At 36.2% G+C, this 25,220-nt stretch overlaps 1 protein-coding gene across 5 annotated transcripts in view; it reads right to left on the bottom strand.

The window, feature by feature from the left end:
- Positions 1 to 2,351: 2,351 nt before the first annotated feature.
- The window catches only part of DCAF6 (DDB1 and CUL4 associated factor 6), a 91,478-nt gene continuing 68,609 nt past the window's right edge, over positions 2,352 to 25,220 (bottom strand). For all 5 annotated transcript variants that reach the window (XM_032988215.2, XM_042788432.1, XM_042788433.1 and 2 more), the window contains 5 exons: positions 14,515 to 14,653; positions 8,604 to 8,760; positions 6,970 to 7,058; positions 4,408 to 4,513; positions 2,352 to 2,798 (listed from right to left, as the gene is read on the bottom strand). In XM_032988215.2, coding sequence (XP_032844106.2) covers positions 2,734 to 2,798; positions 4,408 to 4,513; positions 6,970 to 7,058; positions 8,604 to 8,760; positions 14,515 to 14,653 — 556 coding nt within the window. In that variant the 3' untranslated portion in view covers positions 2,352 to 2,733. The remainder of the gene's footprint in view (positions 2,799 to 4,407; positions 4,514 to 6,969; positions 7,059 to 8,603; positions 8,761 to 14,514; positions 14,654 to 25,220) is intronic.

The following is a 25,220-nucleotide window of genomic DNA, read 5'->3' as shown; positions in this document are numbered from 1 at the left end:
AAACCCAACCCAAACACTATGCTATCTTAGTTTTAGAAAAACTGCTTGAAAAGCTTCACTGATGTTTGAAAAAAATCTTCCAAATATTAAACTTTGCCCTTACTGAGATTCAACCTTCCTTTTAATCAGTAAAGCCACAGCTAAGCATCTTGAATTCAAGTTAATATAAAGCCTTTGAATAAATAAGAGAACTTTTGGGAATAATGTGCTTATTGGGGAACTCTGAAAAAAATATATTTACAAGATTTTTGGTTTTGTTTTATATTGTATGCTCTTTGCTGGCCATTGCTACGACTAAAGCAAAAGTGGCAGAAGTAGATTTTTTTATTTTTAGAAAGACAGACATCCACAGTGATGATTTGTAAAACCTCCTTAGTGAAGACAAAGGGTATCCTCTGCATATACTTACCTGAGAAAGAATTTGTTTTCAAAAGGCAGAAGTTGATCATTTCTAAATAAAAAGTCAGGCTTCTTTTGGGAAGCAAGTAAATCTCAAATATCATCTATAGAGGCCCTAACAACTGCATCAGACATTGAGTTATTCTATTTCCATCACAGAGCTGCTCAGGATCCCTAGCTGTGGAAGAGGTCCACCATTGCAACAGATGCCACACAGAACAGAAATACAGCTTTATTCCTTACTGCTAACAGCAGACAACCCTACTTATATATACGCTAAATAAATATAGTGTATTTACTGTATAGTTCTTTAAAATCTAATGAGTACTGCGCTGTTACAAAATTCAAGACTAATTTACATGTGATAGTAAAAATATTGCTCAGTGCAGTGCTATAAGCAGCAAGGTCTGAATAGTTCCAGACCACTGTTTCCTCCTCCCCAAACAGGTGTACCACAAAATCATAAAATATTCTTTAATTTCTTGCTGGTCTAAAAACGCTTGCCCAAAATGAAATGTCATAAAGAAAAACTAATGTTTTTCTCCCTTCTCCAACAAGAAGGCCACTTAGTCATCTTCCTTGTCACCAGAAACGACAAAATACCTGCATCAGCCACTACTTTCACTCCGTACCTTAAAAACCAACCAATCAACTTACCTTGGCTTCTTTCACTCTCCCTTGTTCATGGTGGATACATTCTCAGATGCTTACCAGATTTTCATCCTCTCTTGCTCCAACCTCTGGGTGTGAAGTTTCCCATTTTCTGCAGTGCTTCAGTGTTCCAAGACCTCCATTCTTCTCAGCATCCTCTGACTCCAAAACCTTTTCTCCCCCACAGTTAGTTTCTCCTTTCCTAAATTCACTTCACTGGATCACTTTCAAAGCTTCTATACTTTGTTATTCTAGAAGGTAATTACCTTCTTCTAGAAGGTAATTTCCTACCTTCTGCTTAAAAAAACCCAAACCACCAACCACCCACCCACCCCATCCATCTCCTGATGATGTTCTTCCCTTGCATGTCTTCACCATTATTGCCAGCTGAGTTCCATATAATGTCCATTTCTCTCCCCTCACAAAATCTCTCTTCATCTCCTTAAACAGTTTTAGTTTCCCCATCTCCCACTATTTGTGATTTATATCCCTTCCCCCCAGTCCTTTCAGGCTCAGTGCACTGTGAATCAGGATATCAGAATGTTGCAATAATGTTATTTACACTTTGGCCAGGGGGTGGGGCAGGAATTCTTTTTGTTGATGTAAGCAAAGTTTGTGTGATGAATGTATGTTTTAAAGGTAACAGGGTAACGAAGCCTCTGGTACCTTTATCCGTCTGATTTAGAATTCTTCCTGGCATTCTGTAATTCCCAATGGAGCCTCTCAGCATCTGCCACCCTTGGCAAGAACAGCCATTGAGCAAAGACACTCTTCCCTGCTCCATTTTCCTTCCTTCCCTTCCTTTTCCCCATTGCCATCCAAAAAAGTATGGGGGAAGGGTAGAGCACGTTACACGGACTGAACTACCCTCCTTCCCAAATAACTACTCCTAGCAAGTAATGCACAGGAATTTTCAAATTCATGTTCCTTCACACTACATTTTCTCTGTTCTAAATCCAGTGGAAATTAAGATCTATCTGCTGTTGTTGCAAAGAATGCATACTCATGGATCTGTTAGTGAAACACAACTACTTCACCAGCACTTCAGATTCAAGCATGGAGAATGTGAAGTTGCACTATAGTAAAACTGATGGAGAGACAACTTTGTGTATGTATGTGTGGGTTACGCCCATGGAAATGCAAGAACCAAGAGGTATTGGGTCTCAAAGTCACAGTGCTCACTAAGAAGTAATCATGTTTGTCACTTCACAAACATTGTAAGGAAGAATGCAAATGAAGGCAGTAATGGGGTTATAGTTACAAGGTGAAAAATCAACGGTTGCACAAAGAAAAAACACGAATTTACTTAAAACAACCAAATCTTTTAATTAGAAAGCAACAAACATGCAAACAGCAGGTATAGAAATTTATTTGAACCAACGTTTTTACTATAATGAAAGTTACTTTAAAACATTGATCCAAGCTCCCACATTTGCAGGTTAAGGAAAATATTGCACTTTGCATCTTCTAGCACCCCTCATACATGGCATAACATTTTAAAAACATTTTTGCTTTTTTTACTTGCACACTCTCCCAAAGTCATGCACACAGTCATTCAAAAACAAAAGGTTAGGTTATCCAAAAGCAATACCTTAGAATTGCACTAAAGCTCTGTAAGGAAAAATATAATTAATGTCTTGTACAAATTCCATTAACATCTAGGTACTTGCACACAACTGCCAGTTACTCTTCATCTTCATTTTCATTTTCCTGACCAGATCCTTCTGATCTGTCACCTTCCAATCGGTCTGTAAGACACAGAGATAAATTTAATAAAGAGAACTACTAAAGTTTTCAGTTTTTGGTAAATATTTATAGTGCACCATCTCCCTGGGCTATTATACAACACAGAGTGGCTGTGGGTTATAAGGAAAAAGGAAGTCCATATGGACTGACAGCGGAGATTGGGTAGAAATGTTACCAAAATAAAGGATAACAGGAGAAAAGCCCTAAAGGATTTCCAAGCATAAAAGTGAAATTTGTGTACAAAAGGAGAAACCTTGTAGCTGCTGACTGGATGTCAGCAGAGGAAATATGAATGCAAGCATAATATTAAAAAAAAGATGGTGAATACAAGGGATTGAAACACTGTTCCAGGGAGCTAAAACTAGAATAGCTGCAATTGTAAATTTGTATACTCCAGAAAACTGGGGAATCACTGTCTGTCACTATCAGCAAAAGTACCTTTTGATGCAAATGTTTAGAGAAAGGCAAATACAGAAATCTGTGAGGGAACACAGTTGGCTCAAGATCTGTCACTGAAACAACATGCACTGTCAAGTTAAGAAATACTCCACCCAGACATAACACGGATTTTTGCTGAAACTGTTGTAACTCAAGTGTTGGGCAGTTTTTTGGGTATTTTGGAATAACCAAAGAAAACATGACAAATGAAAAAAATCCCAAACTAATATATTCAGTTACAGCAATGGTGAGGCATACCACTTGGCTGGTTACAGTGGCATCCTCCTGGTGCTCTAATTCTCACAGATCAGCAAGAGGTGACAGAGGAGCAGCAGTGGCTGCCAGGCAGAGCTTCCTTCCTACCTCATCACTGTAAGCCTACTGCTCTGCCCACCAGTGCTGGAGTCCCCATATTCGGTATCTACAGTCACTTTCACCCACAGTTCTGTTAGGTTTCCACCCCTTATGTCGTACCAGCCTCTCAAAACTTAATTTCCTTGCTTTCTACCCAGCATGATGTCTCCTCACTGTCCTACATCCCACTGCAGTCATGTTCTTCAGCACCAACATCCAGGAACACCAGTTCCCAACAATGAATCTCCATTCAACCCCTCATATCACCAGTTTCAGCCCCTAGAGAACTGCCCCTTTGCTGAAGGGACACCCTAGTACCTGCTGCCCCAGGAACCTGCCAGTGGCCTCATTAGCATCTCCTACAGTCCTGTATCTTCACACCCTCCTTCACCCCTAGATAATTCCAAGCCTACAACGTCAGCTTAATTTTTGACTCATTCCAGTCATTCCCAATTCCCATCACACAGCACTTACCTTAAAGATCATTCCTGAATAAAGACAGTAGTTTTCAACATCTGATTAGTAGCACATTATGAATAAGCTATTTCAGGTAGGATAGTATGGGAACATCTGAAAATATATTTTGCTCTTTTCTTGCTCTTTGTTTCGAGGGAAAAAATAACAGCTGCAAAAATATTGCAAGTCTCACACCAAAGAAGCAATTCCTAAGTACTTTTATTAAGAGATCTTTGAAAAACCCTTAAATCTTCTCACCGACCCTAAGTGTAGCCACAGACAGCTAAAGATCTGGATGGTTCCCCAATCCATCTGCTATTTCATAGACCAGTGTGGTGGATGAGATCTTCAGAAGTCTCTCACCTGCTCTTATATGGTTCAACGAAGCCAACATTCGTAACATAAAAGAAGCTGGAACAGTAATAGTGTTTCTGGTCTCTTCCAGCATTAATTCATTACGTGTTATAACCTGAAGGCAGGGAAGGGGAAAAAACATCAAAAACAAACACAAAATTGTACTGCACCAATATCAGTTTGTAGATACAAAGTTCCTATGCAAAAGGCATTTAGACAGTACAAAATTACAGTAAGAGAACAACATTTCAATAATTACTATCAAATATAGTTACACCAATTGTACATTGTAAGAAAAGTCAGACAGTGGACTCTGCCTAATTGTCTATCTATAGAATATTTTTGTAAGATCGTCATTGCATTGTCCAAACACATGGTAGATATTAAGACGAGCAACTGAGAAAAACATTTGGAAATGAGATCTTGTATGAAATAAGGAGGACTGATCAGAGAAAGTACTGTTACAGATGGCAACTGCTGTAGAGAACACAGTTCTAGCACCAGCACTGGCCAAGAATGTGGGAAGTAAAAGAGATGAAGTTACCCTAAACTCCTATCTTCAGGCTGCTTGAGACTTTTGGAGAACATCCAAGGAACACAAGCAATTACTCTATCCCAGTTCAGGAACAGATCTAGAGCTTGCCTCTAAATGACTCAAGAGAGCCAGCTCCTACGGTCTTCGTTTCAAGGAAAAATAAAATCACTAACAAATACTGTTAGCTCTTTTGCCTCCTTCCTTCCTCGTGGCACTTTGCCATCCTTCTTGCTTTGCCATTAAGTTCTAAACCCACACCTTAACTTGTCTCTCAGCTTTTAGACTTCATTCTTTCATTATCACTAAGCATAAAAATTTCTTTAGCTGGTGACAAGTTCTGACCATTATTCAGTCCTTCCTCCCAGATCAACTGCTGTAAGCTAGAACAATAATGCATTTATTTTTCCCTCAGACTCCTTCTCAAGTCCGTTTCTCTTGTGAGGAACATGTTCTTGCAAATGTCTGCACTGGCCTTCTCCTAGACAAATCAAAGCAGCTCTTTTCTGCCATTCTCATCTGTTCACCAGGCACTTTGCACAGCTGATCACTCCCTAAAAGAAGCAAACTGAGAAGGCAGGAGGCTACCATTTTTTCCCTTTTCACCTCCTATTTTTCCAGTGCAGCATCAGTAACACCCCTTTGACAACCTGCTTCTAATGCTGTTTCTCTGTTCAGAGATTTGTTCCCATTCCTGCTGTCTTTTCCTATTCACTAAGGTCATGGCCTCTCTTAATTTTAAATACGGTTCTACATCCATACCGAACTTTCTCTAAATGCAATGCTTTCTCCCGAGACCTTCCCTTCCATGGAAATTCAGTTCAGATATGTTGGACACTTACTCTATCCAGATATAACATAGTGAAACCTCTCCCGTCCTCTACCTAGGTATTTCAATATAGGGGTTAAATTGAAATACAGAAAGCATGTAAAATTACAAACCACACTATGGTCAGATTTTCTGAAAGTTCTACATTTTTATTAAAATATTTAATTATCTAAATAATTTGTAATTATTAAAAATTAAATTACAAAAGTATAATAATTACTTTTGGCACACATTTATGTTTAGCAATATTTCTAAACCCCAAAGGCCCCCAAAAAACATTACAGATTAAAACTATCATACAATATACAAAACATTACTTCAGTCAGTGTTACTACTGCTAAAATAATGGGAAAGGTTCAAAACTCCCAAGTGGATGGGTTGTTTTTTTTTTTTTCAGGGAGACTGGGGGGAGAGGGTGGCTAAGGCTTGTGGGTTTCTGTTTGTTTTAAATATATATAGCACTAATACAGAGAATTAATAATTAAAAAACCCCAGTCTGGTACATCGCTGCTGTCCAAGAGATTGCACAAAAAAAAACCCCAAAACACTCCACAACCACATTTGCCCATATATATTACTTAAAGAAAAACATCCAGCATTTTAATAAACTATGTTATGGAAATCAATAAATTATGATTACTCAGTAGTCAACTATATGATCACCATAGCCCATTGCTATAGACATTGTTATTGCTTTGAGGGTATGAAAACAAAGCGTGACACAACTTTACATACGGACTTTTATAACTGATCAGGATTGCAGTGTTTGCTTTGTTCCATGAAGTTCCCAATTTGCAATCTTAACCTTAACTCCTTTTTATGCCACAGAATATTTAATAGGATTGATTTTTGCACTCTCTGTGTATCACTGTATTTCCTTCAGTTAATTTATTTGCTTCAAGACAGTCACTACCTTAATTTCTGCCATTTTTCCTTCTGTATCTGACTGTTCATACTTTTTCCAGCTTCTTTCATGTACATAATGCCAGATCATATCACATAATTTCTAGGAGAGTTAATGAAATACACAGTGCCTCTGTGTGCTGCCAATTATATGAAAGTTAGCTATTATAAAGGGCAGCTTTTTATTTGTAGCTCATTTGTTGAATATTAAATAACCCTGTTAATTCAATATTGGTAATTATCACCAAAGGCTTTTGTAGAATTGGAAGATGCAACATTACTGTTAAAAGGGAGGAAGGGTTCTTACCTCATCTGCAAGTTTTCTGTTAAAAATCTTGGACTCTTCCAATGGTGACCAAATTTTTATATCATAATCAATACCCGAAGAGGCCAGAACTAGAAGCAAGTAACATTAGTTCTAAATTAAATGTGTTATGTCTTTACCAGCATTTTCTGCACTTAACTGGAGTTGAGGAAAAATACTTCACCTGAAGCATTTGCAAATATCAGTTTCCTATGCTGAACATACAGCTATGTAATTACTGTTGCCATAGAAGATCTGAGCTACAGATTGTATATTTTTTTAATGTATGAAGAAAACACATGCAAACATTGTCTCCTTTTTCGAGTAAAAAAAAAACACACCAAAATATACGTAAGATAGAAGCAGAAAGAACAAACCCAGCCACTACTAATGTATTTCTGCTGATGACCTGATAAGTATATGCATTAACAACAAAACCTTAGGATTGGTAGACACAGATACAAAGACAGAAGCAAGATAATTTCAAACCTATTTTGATATTTCATAATATCAGTGTATTTCATCTAAATTTATGTGATATTCAAATATAAAGAAACAATGGATGCTCTTATAAACACTGATTAAAATACGGAAAACAACAAGATGCAAAAAACATTCTCTAGATCATTGCACAAATCACCTATAGGAATAAAAATTCCATGGAAAGATCTCAGTAACTAAAAAACTGTACAAGATTAACTGTCCTACAGGAAGGATGACCTCTTCATTACATTTTCAGTGTGTTACAGGAAGAAAGTCACACTCAGTAAAGCTACAGGGCATTTTGAAAGGTGCTTCCAAAAGAAGTGTCCAACCTAGCCACACCCTCCAAACATGTACAGAAACACAATTTCAGTTAAGCATTTAAAAGTTCAAGGCTTGTCCAATATAGGGCATATTCCATGTTTCCACAAACTGTCTGAAAAAAACCAGCCTCTTCTAGTATTATTATAACAGTTTTATTTGCATATTTATTTACAGCTGACTGTTACTCTGCAGCCATCTAAGATATAAAAAAAGAAATAACACAAATACTTTCTTTGACTGTCAGAAGCTGCAGAATGATTCAGATTTTCCATCTACATGACAACACATGATTCCTTCTACTACTGTGGTCCATCTTTTCTATATATGTTTCCCCCTAAATACAAATTAATGGAATTTCTATGAAATGTATTCATTCTCCTAATCTCACAAAGCCAGTGAGACTGAGACACCCACTTCACTCAATTTTTTGAACAGAGCCAAATGGAGACCAGATTCCAATATCAGTTCCCACAGTGTTGCTGGCATTTCAGTGACCACATATTTCCCCCATTTGTGTCACAGAAAACATTTAACATATTGAGGGGAGCCAGAAATGGAGATTCTTCTTACTACATCTTAACTTTATATAAATACTGTGTCAGTAATGTTTCCACTCCAAGATGTTATTGAATAAGAAGGGTTAAGAGCCAAAGGTCATTAGTAAAAGGCAAAATTAAAAGCAATATTATCTAATTTATATGGGGAAAAAATGAACAATAGTTCATTAATCATTGTAATGCTCTACTGAGCAAAGAATTTCAGACTGAGCTTTAAAATGCTTTACTACAGATAACCTGAACAATGCAGACTGTGAAACATCATCATCTTACTTGGGTCAAATGGATGAGGCTGAAGACAGTTCACCACATGATTATCAGCTTCCAGCAGCATGAGATGTTCAGAAGTATGTCGATCCCATATAAAAATATGGCCACAGTCTGAACCACTCATGACAAAGTTAGATCCCCAAAAATTGGCTTCCTTTATCTGCAGTAAAAAACAAAAAAAACAATTACTTTATAAGACTAGCTTGGAAAGCACATCAAAGAATATACTCCTGTTTCTACAATAACACCAACTCTGAAGTAAGAGCTCTGCAAATGCAGAAACAACATTTAAGACAAGTTAAAGGAAATATTTAGAGAAAAATGATCCAAAAAAAAAAAAAAAATCAGAAGGCTAAAGATCTCCAGAGCAAAGTGGCTGCTAACAGAAAAAAGGAGAGGAGTTGGGGTAGACTGAGCAGTTCAGAAATAAATGACAGCAGATTTGTCACTTTACAAAGTGATGGGAATGATACTGGAGACAGAGTTATGTGAAACAGTTTTTGGGAAGAGTTTGGTAAATCAAAGTGACAGGCTAATTAATCCCTTTTGGGGATTTTCCATTTACAGAGGAAGAGGACACAGGACAGAAGCTCATGAAAACTAGGGGGTGGGAATTAACTGGGTCTGACAGATAAAAAGGAGTCATGAAATCAAACTTAGAAATTTTTTCTCCCCCCTCTATAATCCATCAGATAACAACTAAAACTTCCTATTCCAAGGCCAAAATTAAAGTTGTAAGCCACTGAACAAGGAAGACATCCAGGTAGAAGTGACCCCTAAGCTTCAGCTATTACAGTAATAGAGGATGAAAGTACAAGCATCTCTCCCTTCAAGTGTAACCAATAATATCACAGGTTTTTTGACACAGCAATGATTCATTCCATTCTATATAGTTGTTCCTATTATTACTTTGATGAGGTATTTGAGCACCTTTGTAAAATGTTTGAAGTGATGTAACTAACATTTGTCACGTTACCATGCTACCAGCAAAGAGTATGTGTAGTACATTGCCAACGTGGACTATTTAGTATTTTTAAATTTTTTTTTTTAAATATACATGTTGCTGTGTATGAATTTAGAGGGCAAGGTAAAACCTACCTTGCCAAGGCAGTGAGTTGTTTGAGGGCCCGCTGCTCACACTGAGGTCATTCTAGCATCATGGGCCAGTTCATGGAATTTTACTTTGTACTGACTGGATTAGCATCACACAAATTATATTAATTTTTATATCACTTACCTATCAGAAATTTTAATTGGGTGCTCTTTGGTTTTGGCCTACAGCTAACTCCTCTATAATGTTATTGATAACATAGGAGTTTGACCCTGGAGTATAATCGGCTGTAATTAAAACGTTCAAGGAAGACTTCTGACTGAAGAACTGCATATCTGAAGGAGGAAATTCTACACCTCTTAGAATAATTTTTACTTGAAAGATGCACAAATTACTCAAGAATTTTTCATAAGCCAGAAAAGGTGGGAGGACATTCGAACACTGCAATGTGAGTTGAAGTGTGCACATCTGTTTGTGAGTGAGCACAACTGGGCTGGACACGCCACTGACTGAAGGGATTTGCGGAGAGACCCAAGGTCCAGGAGAAAGCTTCCAGAAAACCAGCCACATCTCACCGCAGCTGTACAGTTTGTTGCAGTGCCTCACAGCCAGTGAAGTGGTGCAGACAGCGTGCACTCGGGCTTTTCCCTTCTGGCAGCTCCTCCGGGAAGCTCTGGCAGCGCCACGGGAGGCTGACAGAAGGCTTCCATGGGAGCTGGGGGACCGCCTTGGCAGCGACGGCAAAGGCTTCTGCTCACATTCTGCCCTTCCTCCCCTGCCATCAATGCACGGCTTTCTATTCATCCGATGAAGAGAGGGACATCATCATCCTCTGGGTGAAAGGACAAGGGGAGTTTTAGGGAACAGTATGCTCACGCTTTAGGCTAGTATATTATATTATGGTTTATTACATCATCTATTTCCCTTTCCTTATGTGAAGTGTTATAATTCAGGAGGTATTTAAACCCACTGTCTTAAGCTCCATAAACATTCATGGTCTCATCAGCATCATTGTTCTGGGTACGCATTGGCTAACAATGCTGTGAACCCTTTCTAATGAACTCATCAAGTCTCTCCCCTCAAAATGGCGAGACTGTCTTGTCCCAGATTCTGAGAATTAAAGAAAATCGCAGATATAGTCCATGACAAGACAGCTAACCTGACATGTACTAGACTTGGAAGAAGTCTTTGGGAGACAAGTGAGTCACTAATATGAACTTTTTTCTCCCCTTTGTTCCCATCTCTCTCCCCAAAAGGTGGTATTGTCATAGGATTATAATAATAATCTATTATCTGATAATAATTTATACGTATTATCTGCATTTTTGTATGGTTTCATGTATTTCTTATTTATACTAGACAATACTGTTTTTATTTCTTAAATGTAATTTATAAACAATTACTTGTGTAGCAAATGCTGTATTATTTATTAATTGTGTATTTACTAATTCAGTCAGAAAACCCATATTCAAGTGTTTCATCAATCTGCAGTCTCATGAGTTTTGGAACTGAAGGCGACTGAAGCAGTCTGACCTATGAAACAGAGTAGTATTACAGTGAAAATGATCATGTAAACGACAGAAATTGCAGGCCAGGAAAAAGTGGCAGCAGTATCAGATATCCATTTCCTCAAAATGTAATGTTGGTATTATGCTACACCTGTTACATTCAAGATACCCTTATGATTACACCCTGAAAGAATGTGGCTTATTCAATTTCTGAGCCAAAAAAAAAAGCCACTCAAGTATTTTTTTCAAGAAGCAACTATTAGGTTTGTTAAATGTAAAATAATCTTTCCATGCCACAGCCTCTCTTGCTCTTCTTTCCTAAAAAGATGTAACCCAAAAGACTAGCCTGAGCAAACAAGAGTGGGTCACTTCTTTCACTATGGATTAGAATCTTCTTCAGAAATCACTTCTGATTTTACTCAGAATAACCACTGTTAAACTATTTAAAGCAGGAACAGGCTAGGCAACAGCTTTTCCACTTCTGTCCTATATCATCTGCAGGGTGAGAGGTTAGATGGGGTGGCAGGAGGAGGAGGGACATTGCTTCAAGAACAGTCAAAACTCAGTCACAAGAGGTAAGCTGAAAGCTCCACAATAGTCCAGTGTTTGTGCAGGAGAAAAGAGTCTGGAAGGTAAACACGTAAACCTACACACAAGTTTACACGTTAAACAGTTACCGGTACCTCTTATGAACTCTTTAAATTAACATACATTGGGCAAAAAAGATAGCTATGTGAACAGAAGATTCCTACGCAGCAGCTTTCAGGGTTCATACAGTGTCATTCATTGGTGTCCAGTGTTTGAAGTTTAGCATAAAATAATATCCTAATTTTTAGTATTTAAGAATGTATCTGGCATAAGGACAGAATTTTTAGTTTGAGACAATTTACACAGAATCCTACTATGGAATTATTTTCCAAGTGACACATCACAATAGAGCTCTGAAGAGGACAGTGCCTGCATCCTCATCTTTCTTTTTGCATAGTTTTCTCAGAACATGCACTGGAGAAAAGGAGAGACACATTTTCTTGCTCTGTGCTTTGCCCCAGCTATCTTGGTTTAAAAATCACCATGATAAAGAATCGTATTAGTAAGCCAAACCCTTACCGCTGTTAAAAATAGGTACTTTATTTCCAGCATGAGCATGTCCAGTTTTAAATTTCAGGCTTGCTAGATCTCTGTCTATAGAATATGTACCAATGATTGCATTCAGTGCAATAAAGTCATTCTGATCTCTAAAAATAAGCCATAGAAGCTGCATTCCTGGATTCTGTAGTGAAAGACATGTTTCCAATATATTAATCTTTTGGCAGCTTTTGTTTTATAGCTCCTCTTAGTATATATTCTTCACTATTATGTTAGAAGTACAACTAAATTATCTCCAATAATAAATAACTTTATATTTTAAATCTCGATTATGACTTCTTGATTCCTTTGTATTCTCTTATGTAACTGCTGATTTTACAATTCTAATATTAATAAACCCCAATTTTAGCACTACATAATTAACAAAATTGAAATTCACATTTCAATATTTTGTTTTCAAACTCATATACAGACTCACATCTATTGCATGCATACACAACTTAGCCCATTTATTACACATAGAAAAGTTTCTCTGAAGTTAGTATTTTAATATAGGACTGTGGGTGAGTGGACTAGAGGAAGAATGGTGTATATATATGAAAGGAAATAAGACTAGGACACAAAGACTAAGACACGGAAAATAGTGAGGAAGAGACAGGAGAGACAAAGAACTGAAGGCACATGGCAAAATAGAAATTTTGAAGAAAAAGAAAGGGAATTTGGGCTCAAGAGCATTTTTTTTTCCCCTCCTCGAAGAGCTAAAGAGAAACAGGAAAAAACAGTAACACTCAGGACTCTGATGACATTATTTGAGTGGTTACATGGCAGGGACCTCTGTGATGGACATAAAAACATTCCAACCCTGCCTATGGTGCAAGCAAACATCAACATAGTGCTACTTAGCTTTTGCTTTCTGACAACGTAAGAATTACACTTAAAATATTTTTATTAAACAAGCTGTAAGATTGTCAAACTAAGTTCTCGAAAGTACCAGAATCATTCAGTTTGCCCGTATAACCTTAATTCAATCTCCTTTTATATTTCTATCTATCTATATGCATTACAACAGTTCACGTCCATGTAGTTGATGAGACAACTTTATCCTTGGGCTGCTCAGGTGCATAGGAAACAATACCCCTCTAAGCTGTCTCCTTCACAAATTTAAAAGGGAAATACCATCAGCCCTTGCCTTGCAGGAATCAGTCAAAAAAATAAATTAAAATTAAGTTAGCCACCACAGAAACCAACAGGGAAAATTATATCTCCTTTCATTGTATGCATTCCTTGTCATAGGTGCTCATGTGAATCAAAAGCAAAACCACCAACCCACATCCCAAAGAAACAAAACAACAAAATCCATTAAATAATCTGTATAACAACACATACACAGATGGAGACTGAATTAAGACCACTTGGGCAAGTTTAGTTTTAATGTTTCTTAACTACAAAGTGCTTGATGATATGACTTCTAAACTAATGGGTTTTTGAGCAATTAAAATTAATTCCTGAAATACAGCGCAAAACTCCTTGTCACTAATCAAAGTTTATTCTAAGCCTTGTTGATTATGTAGACCGAAATATGCATTTACTGAAGCATTTTCCCCAGTGCAATCAAAGCCATTCATACAAACTCTTGAAAATTGATTTTGGAGGTAGAGGAACTACTCTGCAGATCATCTGCAAAATAATACACTTGCTATTTTTACAAAATACCACCTAGTACTCAGAAATTTACATCTTCAAAATACTGTAAAATGTGAAAAAATAAATAGCAAGGAAAACAGCATTTGTTTCTTCTGCACCACTGTTTTACAAACACAGTAACTGCATTTTTCTTTAAATACAGTTTTTTGTATGAAAAAGACAATGTAATCTAGTAGTTAGATTATGATTTAATAACTAGCACTATTTCCTTTTTTTTTTTTTTAATTCAGAGACGTCAAGGCTCTTCAAAACTATGGCTTCATCCTCATTTTCATTCCAAGCTCTTTAAATTTAAAGATTAAATAATAATTTTGAACAGCTTGGAAGGGAAAATGAGGATTAAATCATAATTTTGAAGGTAGGCACATTTTATACCTCTTAAGGTGACAGACAAAATTAAAAAGAAAAAACCTCACAAGATTTCAAAAGAAGTTAAGGGGAGACAATCTTAAACTCAAGAAAACTTAAATGCAATATCCTTTTTGGCAAGCATATCAATGTGGCAGCTGCACTGATTCAGTCCATAAAACCTCTACAGTTCCCAAAACAGACAAAGAGGTTGTACCATTGTTCGTGAGTTCCGATGACCTTTATAAACCATCTTTACTAAAGGACGTCTAATATTCAATGTTTCAAGTTCTTCCATTTCTTTTCTTTCTTTCCTCCTTCTGAAGAGCTCCTGAATGCGGGCAACAGCAGATCGTCTATAAATTGCAAAGAGAACACTACTGAGAATCCACCTCTAAACACTGAAATGGGCTATCAAAAAGGACTATAAAATAATAATTAGGCACTCAGACACACTCTCCATAAGTTTGGAACAGACATCAACATTACCCCAAATGTAAAATTACAGACTTCAATTTTTTCCATCCTGGCTTAGAACAAGAATAGCATGCAAGACAGTGGAATGTCAAGTGATGCAACATTTTATTCCCCCTCTGAAGAATAAATCAGCTGTTGGCAAAATTCACATGCTATTTTATTTTTCAGTACTAGAGATATCCTCCACCCATAGCAAGGTAGCAAAATTCTGAAGTGAAAAATCTGTGCCAAACCAGCAGTTTTTAAAATTTAAAAAGTTATTAAGGATCCAGTGCACTTTGCAGTGTGACTTGGTTTTTCCTCAATATTTTAAGTGTATTTCTCTTTACTATTTCTGTATGACAAGACTCAAGATTTAGACAGCTTTAAAAAAGTTCTTACTAAGGCAAGAGATGATTTGAGATCAATTACTGTAGCAACTATCTCATATGTTAGCAGTGAGGGATACAGCAATTTCCTAAAGTAACAGAAAAATTAGCTAAATTATATATTTTGGTTTGTGCATGTTTAATTCCAGAAATCTACTTTTTCCTTAATCTGTGAAAACACCCTGGTGTCAAATTTTTCCTGTTTAGCTCTAAGTTTGCAGATCCCCATAATTCCAGCTATAACCAAACTGTCACATCCCACTACCGGCACCGAACTGTTTTTCTTTTTTATTCCATGTCCGGGTTGCTATTAGCTTTAAGGTCTGAACACAGTCCAAAGGGAATGTCACTCTCAAGAAGGAGCAGGCACAGATTTTAGCAGAATACAAGGAGTCAAACTATTACAGGAAATGATCCTGAAAAGCAAACTGAGCCAGAACTTAATATATTTGCAACCTCAGTACATTGCTACCTGAAAGCCAGGAGCCTGCATTTGTCCACAAGTAATGTGGTATGGTGTTTTAGTCACTGATCCTGGAGACTCTTGCACGAGTCCTCTTTTCCAGAAAAAAAAAAAACACTAGATCTACCTCATAACTAATTCTCTCAGCCAGTGGTCTGATTATATTTTTGTTTTCTTTTTGCCATAGGAGGAAGTTGGATCAAAAAAATTAAGGTAAAGTAAGTGTTATCCTACAGCTACAGAAAGACGGAAAATGAATGAAAGTAATGAGTCATTAATACAGATTAAAAAAAAAAAAAGAAAAACAACAAAACAAACCACAGAACAACCCATAAACTATGACAGATCATCTAATACAGCTAAACTTTAAAAAGAAACTTTAATACTTATTTTTTACAGAAACTAGAAGAGATTTGTAAGCACTAGCCACAGATCCACTTAACAGCTGACTATTTATTATAATACATTTATTAGAAGTTTGTCTAGCAAACAATCCCAGAAAAAATAGACTACTACTACTTCCTTTGTGAGAGCTTTCTATCCCCCCAAAAATCTCATATCTAGGCAATTTTCTAGTTCCTCCTTATACTACACTAAATAAATATACTGTATTTGTTAGTTAGTCCTTATAATATATGGAGTCTCAACTTTAATCTTCAACAGATTTAAGACGACCGTTCTTTGCAAATTTTTCACACAAGGGAGGGAAAAAAAGAAGCCCATGTTCTTTATCTGCTGTGCTTTAAACATCACAGAACTATTCTCCTCACCAGTTTACTTCTACGTGAAGGAAAAAGAAGGGTGGCACATATATGATAGGCTATGTAAAACACAAAGTTTAAACAGTTATTTGTACATGTTTGTTTTTGTACTGTTTTTTTGAAAAAGATGGTTTCTGTGTGAGAAAGTAAAAGCAAGAATCATGTAATAACAACTGCTCTGCTACCAACCCCATCAGCGATCACACAGCTTTGCAAACGGAACACACAGCTCTTCAGCACAAGACGACCCCTTTGGTTTCAGAAGCACACCCACTAGCCTTAGAGCTATCAATTACTATGATTGCTATTTGTATTTTTGGTGCATTTATCCACATGAATTAATTAATAAAAGATGTGCAGTGAAAAAGCTAAGAAGTTAAACAGCATTAGGACTGATGAAGCAGTAGTCTTGTCTAGCTCTTTCAGAAGGCTTACTTGCTAGAGGGCAGTAACAAGTCTTGGGATTAGAAGATGGTATTAAAGTAACTAACTGGTAACCCAAAGTGGTTTTTTGCATAATTTTTAATCTTAGCATCTCTAGAAAAATTAATCTCCTCCTCTAAATTCCCCTAGGCATTAATGCAAACATTACAAAAAACCTCAAGACTATTCAGCAGTTAGAATCATGCATTTTTAAATAAAAGCAGAAGCACAGAAGCAACTTTTGGTAAAAACACCATCTTTCAACTAAATTAATATCTTAATTTAAAATCCTGATTTTAGGTCTTATTTTAAAAGGCATGAATGGATTGATATTTAGTTATCTTGCAAAGATGATGATTGCCTTCAACAGGGGAATGCAGCCAAGCACACATGGCTTTAAATGTGATACTGTTATCGAGCACTCTAGTAACAAACTGCTAAAAGCAGGAATCTGGCAGAGGCAAGTCTTCTCCAGAAAAGATCAATATGAGCCCAATCTAATGATTTTTCAGAACAAAGAACAATACAGGGAAAAGGACTGTCTCTCAGAGGTATTTTTTCCATAACTACAGATGTTCTATAGGTTTAAGTCACACAAAGAAAAAAAAAATTAAAAAAATCCAACATACTTGTTTTCTTTGCTTTTTAATTTTCATTTTTATCTGTAATAAGCACTTCCTGCCTGTGCCAACAAACTTTGATAGTAGCCTAATCACTTGGAGCATCAGCAGATACAGATGCGTACTGTGCAATTCATACTGTTCTGAAGTTCAGCCTAAGTAAAGCCTGACTGAGCCACTCCTTCCCTTCCAAACTGCATACTCTTCCAAGCATAAAATGTCAGATAAAGAAATTTATGCACATTGTATCGGCACTCCTCAAGCAACTCCATCAGTTGCTACAGTTGTATTATGCATTCACATTCAGGCATCAAATAATGAAGATGCCTGACAAATTGTGGATATAGATTAGTGTTATTAACTTCATGGTACAGAAAATGCTAGGTCTTGAAAAGCCAATGAAACTGAACTTTTTTTTTGTTATGTCCTTATACTGTAGGTAGTGCTCCGATTTCAGAATAATTCAGTACTACTGTCTGATGTGCAGGTATAAAGGCTTTTTAAGTGTGTTTTGATGAATTTTGTGGTACCTTAGTGCAGTATCTTACAGTAAAGTTGGTGTGTGTTGTCTTAGTGAGATCGAGTCCAATACGTTGTATGGCACTTTCATTACTTCAATGAAGTGCGCCTTGTGGAAAGATAATTTTTAAATGTTACCTCCAAAAGTAAGAATAACCAGAGCACAACTTTTGGCCTTATAAGCAGCCATGTTTGAAGTCTTCAAAGTCAATTGTTGCAAACGTTCTTTATCAAAAGTCCATTTAAGTTAAACCCTAGATAAGTGGAATGAGGATTTAGAAGTGAAGCCATTATATTATTTCAATTAAAGATAGCTTCAAAGAAAAAAAAACAAACCCATGAAGACCCCATGATGCAGACTGATCTACAGTACTATACATAGGAAAAGATGTGAACATGCAAATTAAACCTTAAAAATTAAAAAAAAAAGGTCAGATAGGAAATTAGAAATTGTGAAGTGTAATAAGGATTTTTTTTTTAACAAAAATCTACGCAATTTGCACAATTAAATAACTAGTTTGTTTCTTAGACCACAATATGTCACATATTGCTCTTTAAAAAAATTTTTTTGAGTGCACTGCAGACCTCAATTCCCAATCTATGTTATTAAACAGCTTCTGGCTAACTAGCCCTGCACACTTTTAAACAACTATGGCCATCTATTAGCTAGAAGAGAGACAGTCAAAATTAATGACATATTTTTCAAAAGAGACAATTATCCATCAACTGAATCTGTAAAACAATCTACAGACTTTGGGTCCAGATGTAGTGGCTGCCATAAAATTAATCTGGTACCCTAGATAACCCTGCTTATTCCAAACACCATTACCGCAGACCGACTGTCTCCTGAGCTAGGCTGTAGCAGCTGGCTGTAAAGCTCACATGTACTTTCTTCCTTTTTCCATCCCTCTTGTCTCAGTTCTGTATTGAGCTCAGTATTGAGTGCTCCAGTATTAAGGATTTTTGTCACTTCTTAAGTTTCCAGATTTACTTACACTCAGACAAACATCTCTGTTAAGTACCAGAAACCCTGGTTCCTTCTCTTCTGCTCAAATTAATATTGATTTCCCGCCCCTCCTCCCCCGCCTTGTTGCCATCTTCTCATTTGAACTATTCTCCCTATCCAAAACAACTGCAAGGAACCTAAGGCTTATAACCATTAATTTAGAACCTATTTCTCTCATGTCTTATGGTCATTTCTTCGCTGACCATGTAGATGAATCCACCTGCCAGCTACCATGCGCGGACTCAAGAGCTCCAGCTGTGTGTCTTAACAAGCTGGCTATCATCACCAAAGTCAAATCCAGCTCAGGAAAGTGACTGACTAACAAGCCGCTGTACAGGTCTTTACCTCAACCCACAAGTTCTCTCACTGTTTTACCCTTCTGGTTTTCTCCTCCATCCCACTGGGCAAGAGTGAGCGACCAGCTCTGTAGGGCTGAGCTGCCTGCCAGGGTTAACCCACAACCACCATATTAAAATAGATCACTTTTCTAAATATCAAGATTTTATTCTATTTCTGATTTTATTCACCAAATAACCACGTTCCTTTAGAAGCTTCTGAACCTATGCAAGAGATTTGCTAATGCAATCAAATTTCAAGCAGCAAGTTCAAAAACATGGTCAAACCCATCACGTTAACAGGACACTGACTCTACCCTAAAGCCCAAGATATTTCACTGATGATCATATAAAAAGAAATGTTTACTGTAATGCACTCCTAAGTAATTTCCCAGCCTTCCAACACAACCAATGTTTCAATGATTGTCAGGTATGAAACATTTTTAAGATATGCTACAGAATGACAACGAAAATCAGAGAAAAATATACGGACAAAAAAAATCTATGCTGAATGCATCATTAATTTTTATATTAAATTTATAGCAATATGAAACAAATATGCCATGGCCTTTGCTGAAGAGCTAAAGAACTCCACAGTAAGAATGTTTAATACAGAAAGAACGCCTATTGTGAAATTTAAAGTACAAAAAAAGTACACAGATTCCTGAGCCTTTAAGAAAGTTGCTGAGTTACATCCATGTATTCCAGTTGCAGCTAAGATTGGAATATAAGACAAAGAAATACACATCTGCACTATTTTCCTGTAGGCATTTAAAATACAGGACTCAGGCTAAGTCTTTTATGAAATCACAACCTGAGTCTTTTCATTTCCAGCCACACAAAGCCAAGATGTAATTTTCATCATTAGAATTATTTTGTGCCATTTCCCCTATATATAGCCTTTGGCATTAAATCCCAGTAGATAGTTTCTCCCTCTTATGGCATGTGGCCAAACACAATTGTCCGAACTGCTTTATATATTCTTGTAATTAATTCACTGAAGTATTTGAATAAGAAATATGAGATCAAATGACTTTTTCATTTAACTTCATTAAAATAAATATTGTATACGATTTGGCATGTATCTTGCTAAATAGGTATTATCAAATATAGCTTTAAAAATTATGCACGGTTCCATAATCTTGTTCAGGCAAAAAAAAATATAAAGAGTCTTTGATAAATGTATTCTTATATTTTTGTACAGAACTGGATGTTCTCTACTACCAGACAAAGCAAGTCAGCAGCGGCACATGCAAATATAACATTCCTCAGCAGCTAAATAAAAAAAAGTATTGGATTTTCACAAACTACTCACTTTTCAAATTCCATCAACTTCTATGGCACACAATAAAAACGTTAATAGATTGTTAAATGTATACACTGCCATTTCTTTTCAATTTCCATGCAATACATGCAGCTAAATATAACTCAAGCAATATGCTCTGTAATTCATTGCATTTAAAATACAGCAATTTTTAAAATGCCAGTTAGATATGAAAAACAAGAACCTGATAAATCCATTATATGGCAATAAAGAAGAGGAGGGGAGGAAGAAAATAATTAATTACCTCATTATTCTATCACCTATCGCTGTTCCTCTGATATTATATCTAGTAAAGGGAACAACAACTGAAGTCATTCAAAAATGCTGGGTATCACGTTTTTAAAAGGTTAGCATCTATTACAAAATGCGCTCTACATATTCCAATTGAGAAGATGACTCCTCCTCAATGTGTTAGTATATAAGACTACTTCAATTTCAGCAAAAATAGTATTCAGATTACATAACGGTACACAAAATTGATCTTATAAAATGCAGTCATTCTTCATAGATTGTAGCAGAAGGGGAAGCAGCTGCATAATCATTTCCATTTTACATTCATATTTGTCTGAAATTTTAACCTACTAGTTTAACATTTTCCAGGCTTAGCCTCTGTTCATAGATCAGCTTCTGTCAAAGTCCAAAAAAACTTAATTCAGACATTTAAGCAGGAAAGCAGCCCTCAGAGTTGTTTTGACTAATTTGTGAAAATTAAGATCAATCCATTAGAAAGTGCTCTCTCTGTATGAAGAACATACATTTTGCATAGATTATTTTTTTCCCCACAGATTACAAAGTACAGTGCTGTGGCAAGCCTTATTACCTATGTCTGTTCCAACTAAATTTGCTGGACTTAGTAAATTTTAAAGAAAATATGCTGTATGCATACTTCAAGACTTCAGAACCTGTATATCTCCTCATATTTGTAAGAGAAGGGATCTTTTCCTGCAGATACCCTAAAATGCCCCAAAAGTTATTTTCTTTGTTGAGTATTTAGCTAAACTGTTCTCATGTACAAACAGGTTTCTTTTTTTTTTTTTAATTTAAAAAAATTCTGTAGAGTTCCTTATGCATTTTATTTTAAAAAGTATGTATTGACTAGCTCAATGACAGTAAAAAAATTAAGTAACTACATAGCTTGTTTTAGGCACTGATCTTCATCATTCCTACATTGATGCTCAGTGGCTACAGAAATGCTACAGAAGGTAGATGTCACATTCTCAATTATGCCTTTCAAAGAAATGTCCTTCTGTGTCAAAACTATTCCTAGCTGATTCCTAGCCAACATTCAGCTGACTTAGCTGATTTATCAACTAAAGGATTGTGGGGTTTTTCTACACATTTTGCGGCTACTACTCTAAGTCCTTTACAAAATACTAAAGCAGGTGCAAACTCTGTGTTTCTGTCTCTGCTGCATAGTCTTTCCTGACAGTTCAATTTCAGGCTAGTTGGTGAGAAACTATCTATCCTCATTGCGATTTGAAATTTATAAGCACCCACAAAAAGGATTATGTCTTTTGTAAAATATTAAATTTGGATTTGTACCCAAACAAAATTTAAACAATGGAAGCTCTGTCAACATTAGATTTGCAAAATGGACAACATTCTACTCATAAACCTGAAATCTATATCCATCTTACTAAAACTAAAGTGAGACTAGCTGAGTTGATGCAGCAGGAAGTTCTCCATTTATTTAACTGCAGGTACTGTCAATAGAGCTATCAAAAAGGTATTTCTGCCACTTTTCCTTAAGAGGAAGTTTAAGATCATGATTTTGGAGTACAGAATCAGAAGTCTAACCTTCCTTTCTCAATGCAGAAAGCTGTACTTTACAGAGGGAAAATGACTCTGAGACAGTTTCCATCATCTTCACTTCCCCAACTGCAGAGTTTCTCCTCAACATAAACAATAGCTAGCCATTAGGTATATAAAAAACACAACTTAAACCTAAAATTGACTGTAGATAAAACCAGTGATGCTTTATACTGGAAAAGGTTTATTATTCAAACATCTTTTAGCATTCTGTTTCAGAAGGCTACAGACTTCTTTATTTTTTGTCCTAGAGAAAAATGAGAATTAATTTATTTTTTTGACACTGCAAAAAAGGTAATTATTTCAGGCTAACCGTATAAACTTCTCCAGAAAGTAAAAACAAACAAGCCCCAAAGCAACTCCCCCCTAGATATTCTAGAAAGAGAAAAGTCTACTTTAATACTTCTGTATTAATGCCATTAATTATCTTATAGGATGACACACTGAAAACTAAATTATTAGATAAACTTGAGAAAATGAGATTTAGTAAAGGAATTGTTAGGTAACACAATTTACTAAGTGAGAACAAGAGAAAAACCTATAGGAAGCATACTGGTGGAGTTAAGCACCAGTCTTGCAGGCAATTTTGTTTAATATATCGCTAATGTTCCTTGAGCAAGATGTAGGAATATATTCATGCAGTGCATTGAGGACATGAGGCTGGGTAACTTTATGAATACAGAGGGGACTGTTTAATCTTGAGAAAAAGAAGTGGGTAGAAATTCAGTAGTATAAATTTGACAGTCATATACTTCTGAGCTTCCTTCTGGTGAAAACTAGGAACACATTAATTAGAAATTACCAAGTGGGAAAGGCTTCAGTATGCTAACTGATCTTGTGTCTGACCACAAGCCACCCCTATGAGACAGCCATAAGCAAGAGAGGAGGATGTAACTCTAGCTCACTTGTGTCTTCTCTAGACCAAGAGTAATACTCATACCATTAATCCTAGCAGGATTAATTCCAGGAAAGAAGTAGAACATGGAAGAGTACAGACAGGAACCAGCATGATGATAGTAAACCCACAAATTTTTACAGCTAAGACTGAGAAAAAGCTGAAAACGGACAGGATGAGCATCATTCAAATTATAAGCACTGGGCATGAAAAAAATACTTCAATCTAAACAGTATGTTAGCGCAAAACAAAATGACTCATTTTATTCAATTTTATACCCATTATAGCAGCAATGTTTTGAGGTAGCTTCCCACTAGGTAAGGGGCCAGGGGGATTTTATATGAATTTGATCAGTTTATGAAAGGGATTTTATGCTACGACAACTGTCGTAGTAGTAGTTGTAGAGAGGACTTCCAGTTCCTTTCACTCTATTTTGTATGAGATATAAATACTAAGAGGGTTTAGAGCTAGCCTTTAAGACCACCAGTGCCTTCTTTCTCTCCAAATCCAAATTTGTTTGAGCACACAGAGGTGGTCTTACTTGTCTTCAGTATCTCAGAGGACATTTAGAAACTCCTGAAACCAGAATAATAGGAAGGAACATAATGTAAGCATATATCTGACTGCTCGGAAGTTATACTAGAAAACTTCACTGCTTGCACACAGACAAAAGCAGAACAAAATTAACTGGTCAGGCATTAAATCTGAGTAATGAAAGCCCGGAGGCAACCCTAAAGTGGTTTTATTTGGGGGAAGAATAAGCGAACAGGGGGCTGCATGAAGAATTTTAATTCTATCATTAATTTAGTTGAATGATCTTTCCTATATAATAAAGTTAAACTGCTACAGGAAGAAATCTTGCTGCACACAAAGAAGGAAAAAAAAGCATGTCAGACGAAGTGTAACTTCATTTAAGATGTCCCCACTAGTGGGAAATTGTAACAGCTATATGATACCCAGAAGTGTCATTCTTATTACATTACTACAAAAACTACTGCATCATAGAGACAACCATGAAGAGAAGTTAAGATTCATGCTCAAAGACAGAAATGGGATTAAAATTGCAGGGCTTTTCACAGCTTGCTTTTCAATCACTACATTGTAATGAACATTGGCTTTGCAGTGGAAACTACCTATGCCATTAGATATTTATCTACAATTACTTAGTATTGCATGGAAAGTTAATGGATTAAGACGGAATCTGTATACATTGGCTTTTTCATAAAAACTGTCATTTAGTGAGCAGAATTACTTGTGCTATGTAATAAGCAACCACTGACTGTTCTTTTTGTCACTACTGACAATGTGGTGGCTTATGACTATTTTTTTTACTGCAAATCATTCAAAACTTTTTCATACACAACTATTAAATTCTGTTTTCCTAATGAATACATATTGTAATGCTTCCCATAAAGCATTTCAATGGCTAGTGTAAGAAATTAATAGCAGGATAACACTGCCTTTGAACAGGATAGGAGTAAAGCTAGAGCATCTGATGCTAGGTTACAAAACATCTAAAACACATAAAAAACGTTATTTTCTTAACTGTAACAATAAAGATGTTGCTTAAATAAGTATTACAGCTTTTAAAAAGTCCAAGAATTGAAACTAGTGAACAAAGGTATTAAACCAGCAACACCAAATTGGGGGCTAAGCTTACTGAACAACCAAACAAGTAGGTACAGCTGTTTATATTTTACAAGAAAAAAAATACACAAAGCTTATTAATGCGTCTTTTATTAATGACAACAACGAGTAATCTACCTTTTTCTTACTGCCATATATACTGATATTCAATAAGCAACAAAAAGAAAAGAGTTCAGTTTCAGAGAAAAAGAAGAATGAAAAATTGAACACAGTCTTACTGTATGTACTACAGACAAACACAGCATTGTTGAACAACAGTTAAAAGCTCTTGCTTTG

This window comes from Tyto alba, unplaced genomic scaffold (genome assembly GCF_018691265.1).
Source record: "Tyto alba isolate M040663 unplaced genomic scaffold, T.alba_DEE_v4.0 Super-Scaffold_14, whole genome shotgun sequence".
NCBI lineage: Eukaryota > Metazoa > Chordata > Aves > Strigiformes > Tytonidae > Tyto > Tyto alba.
This window is presented reverse-complemented; position numbering and strand designations above follow the sequence as displayed.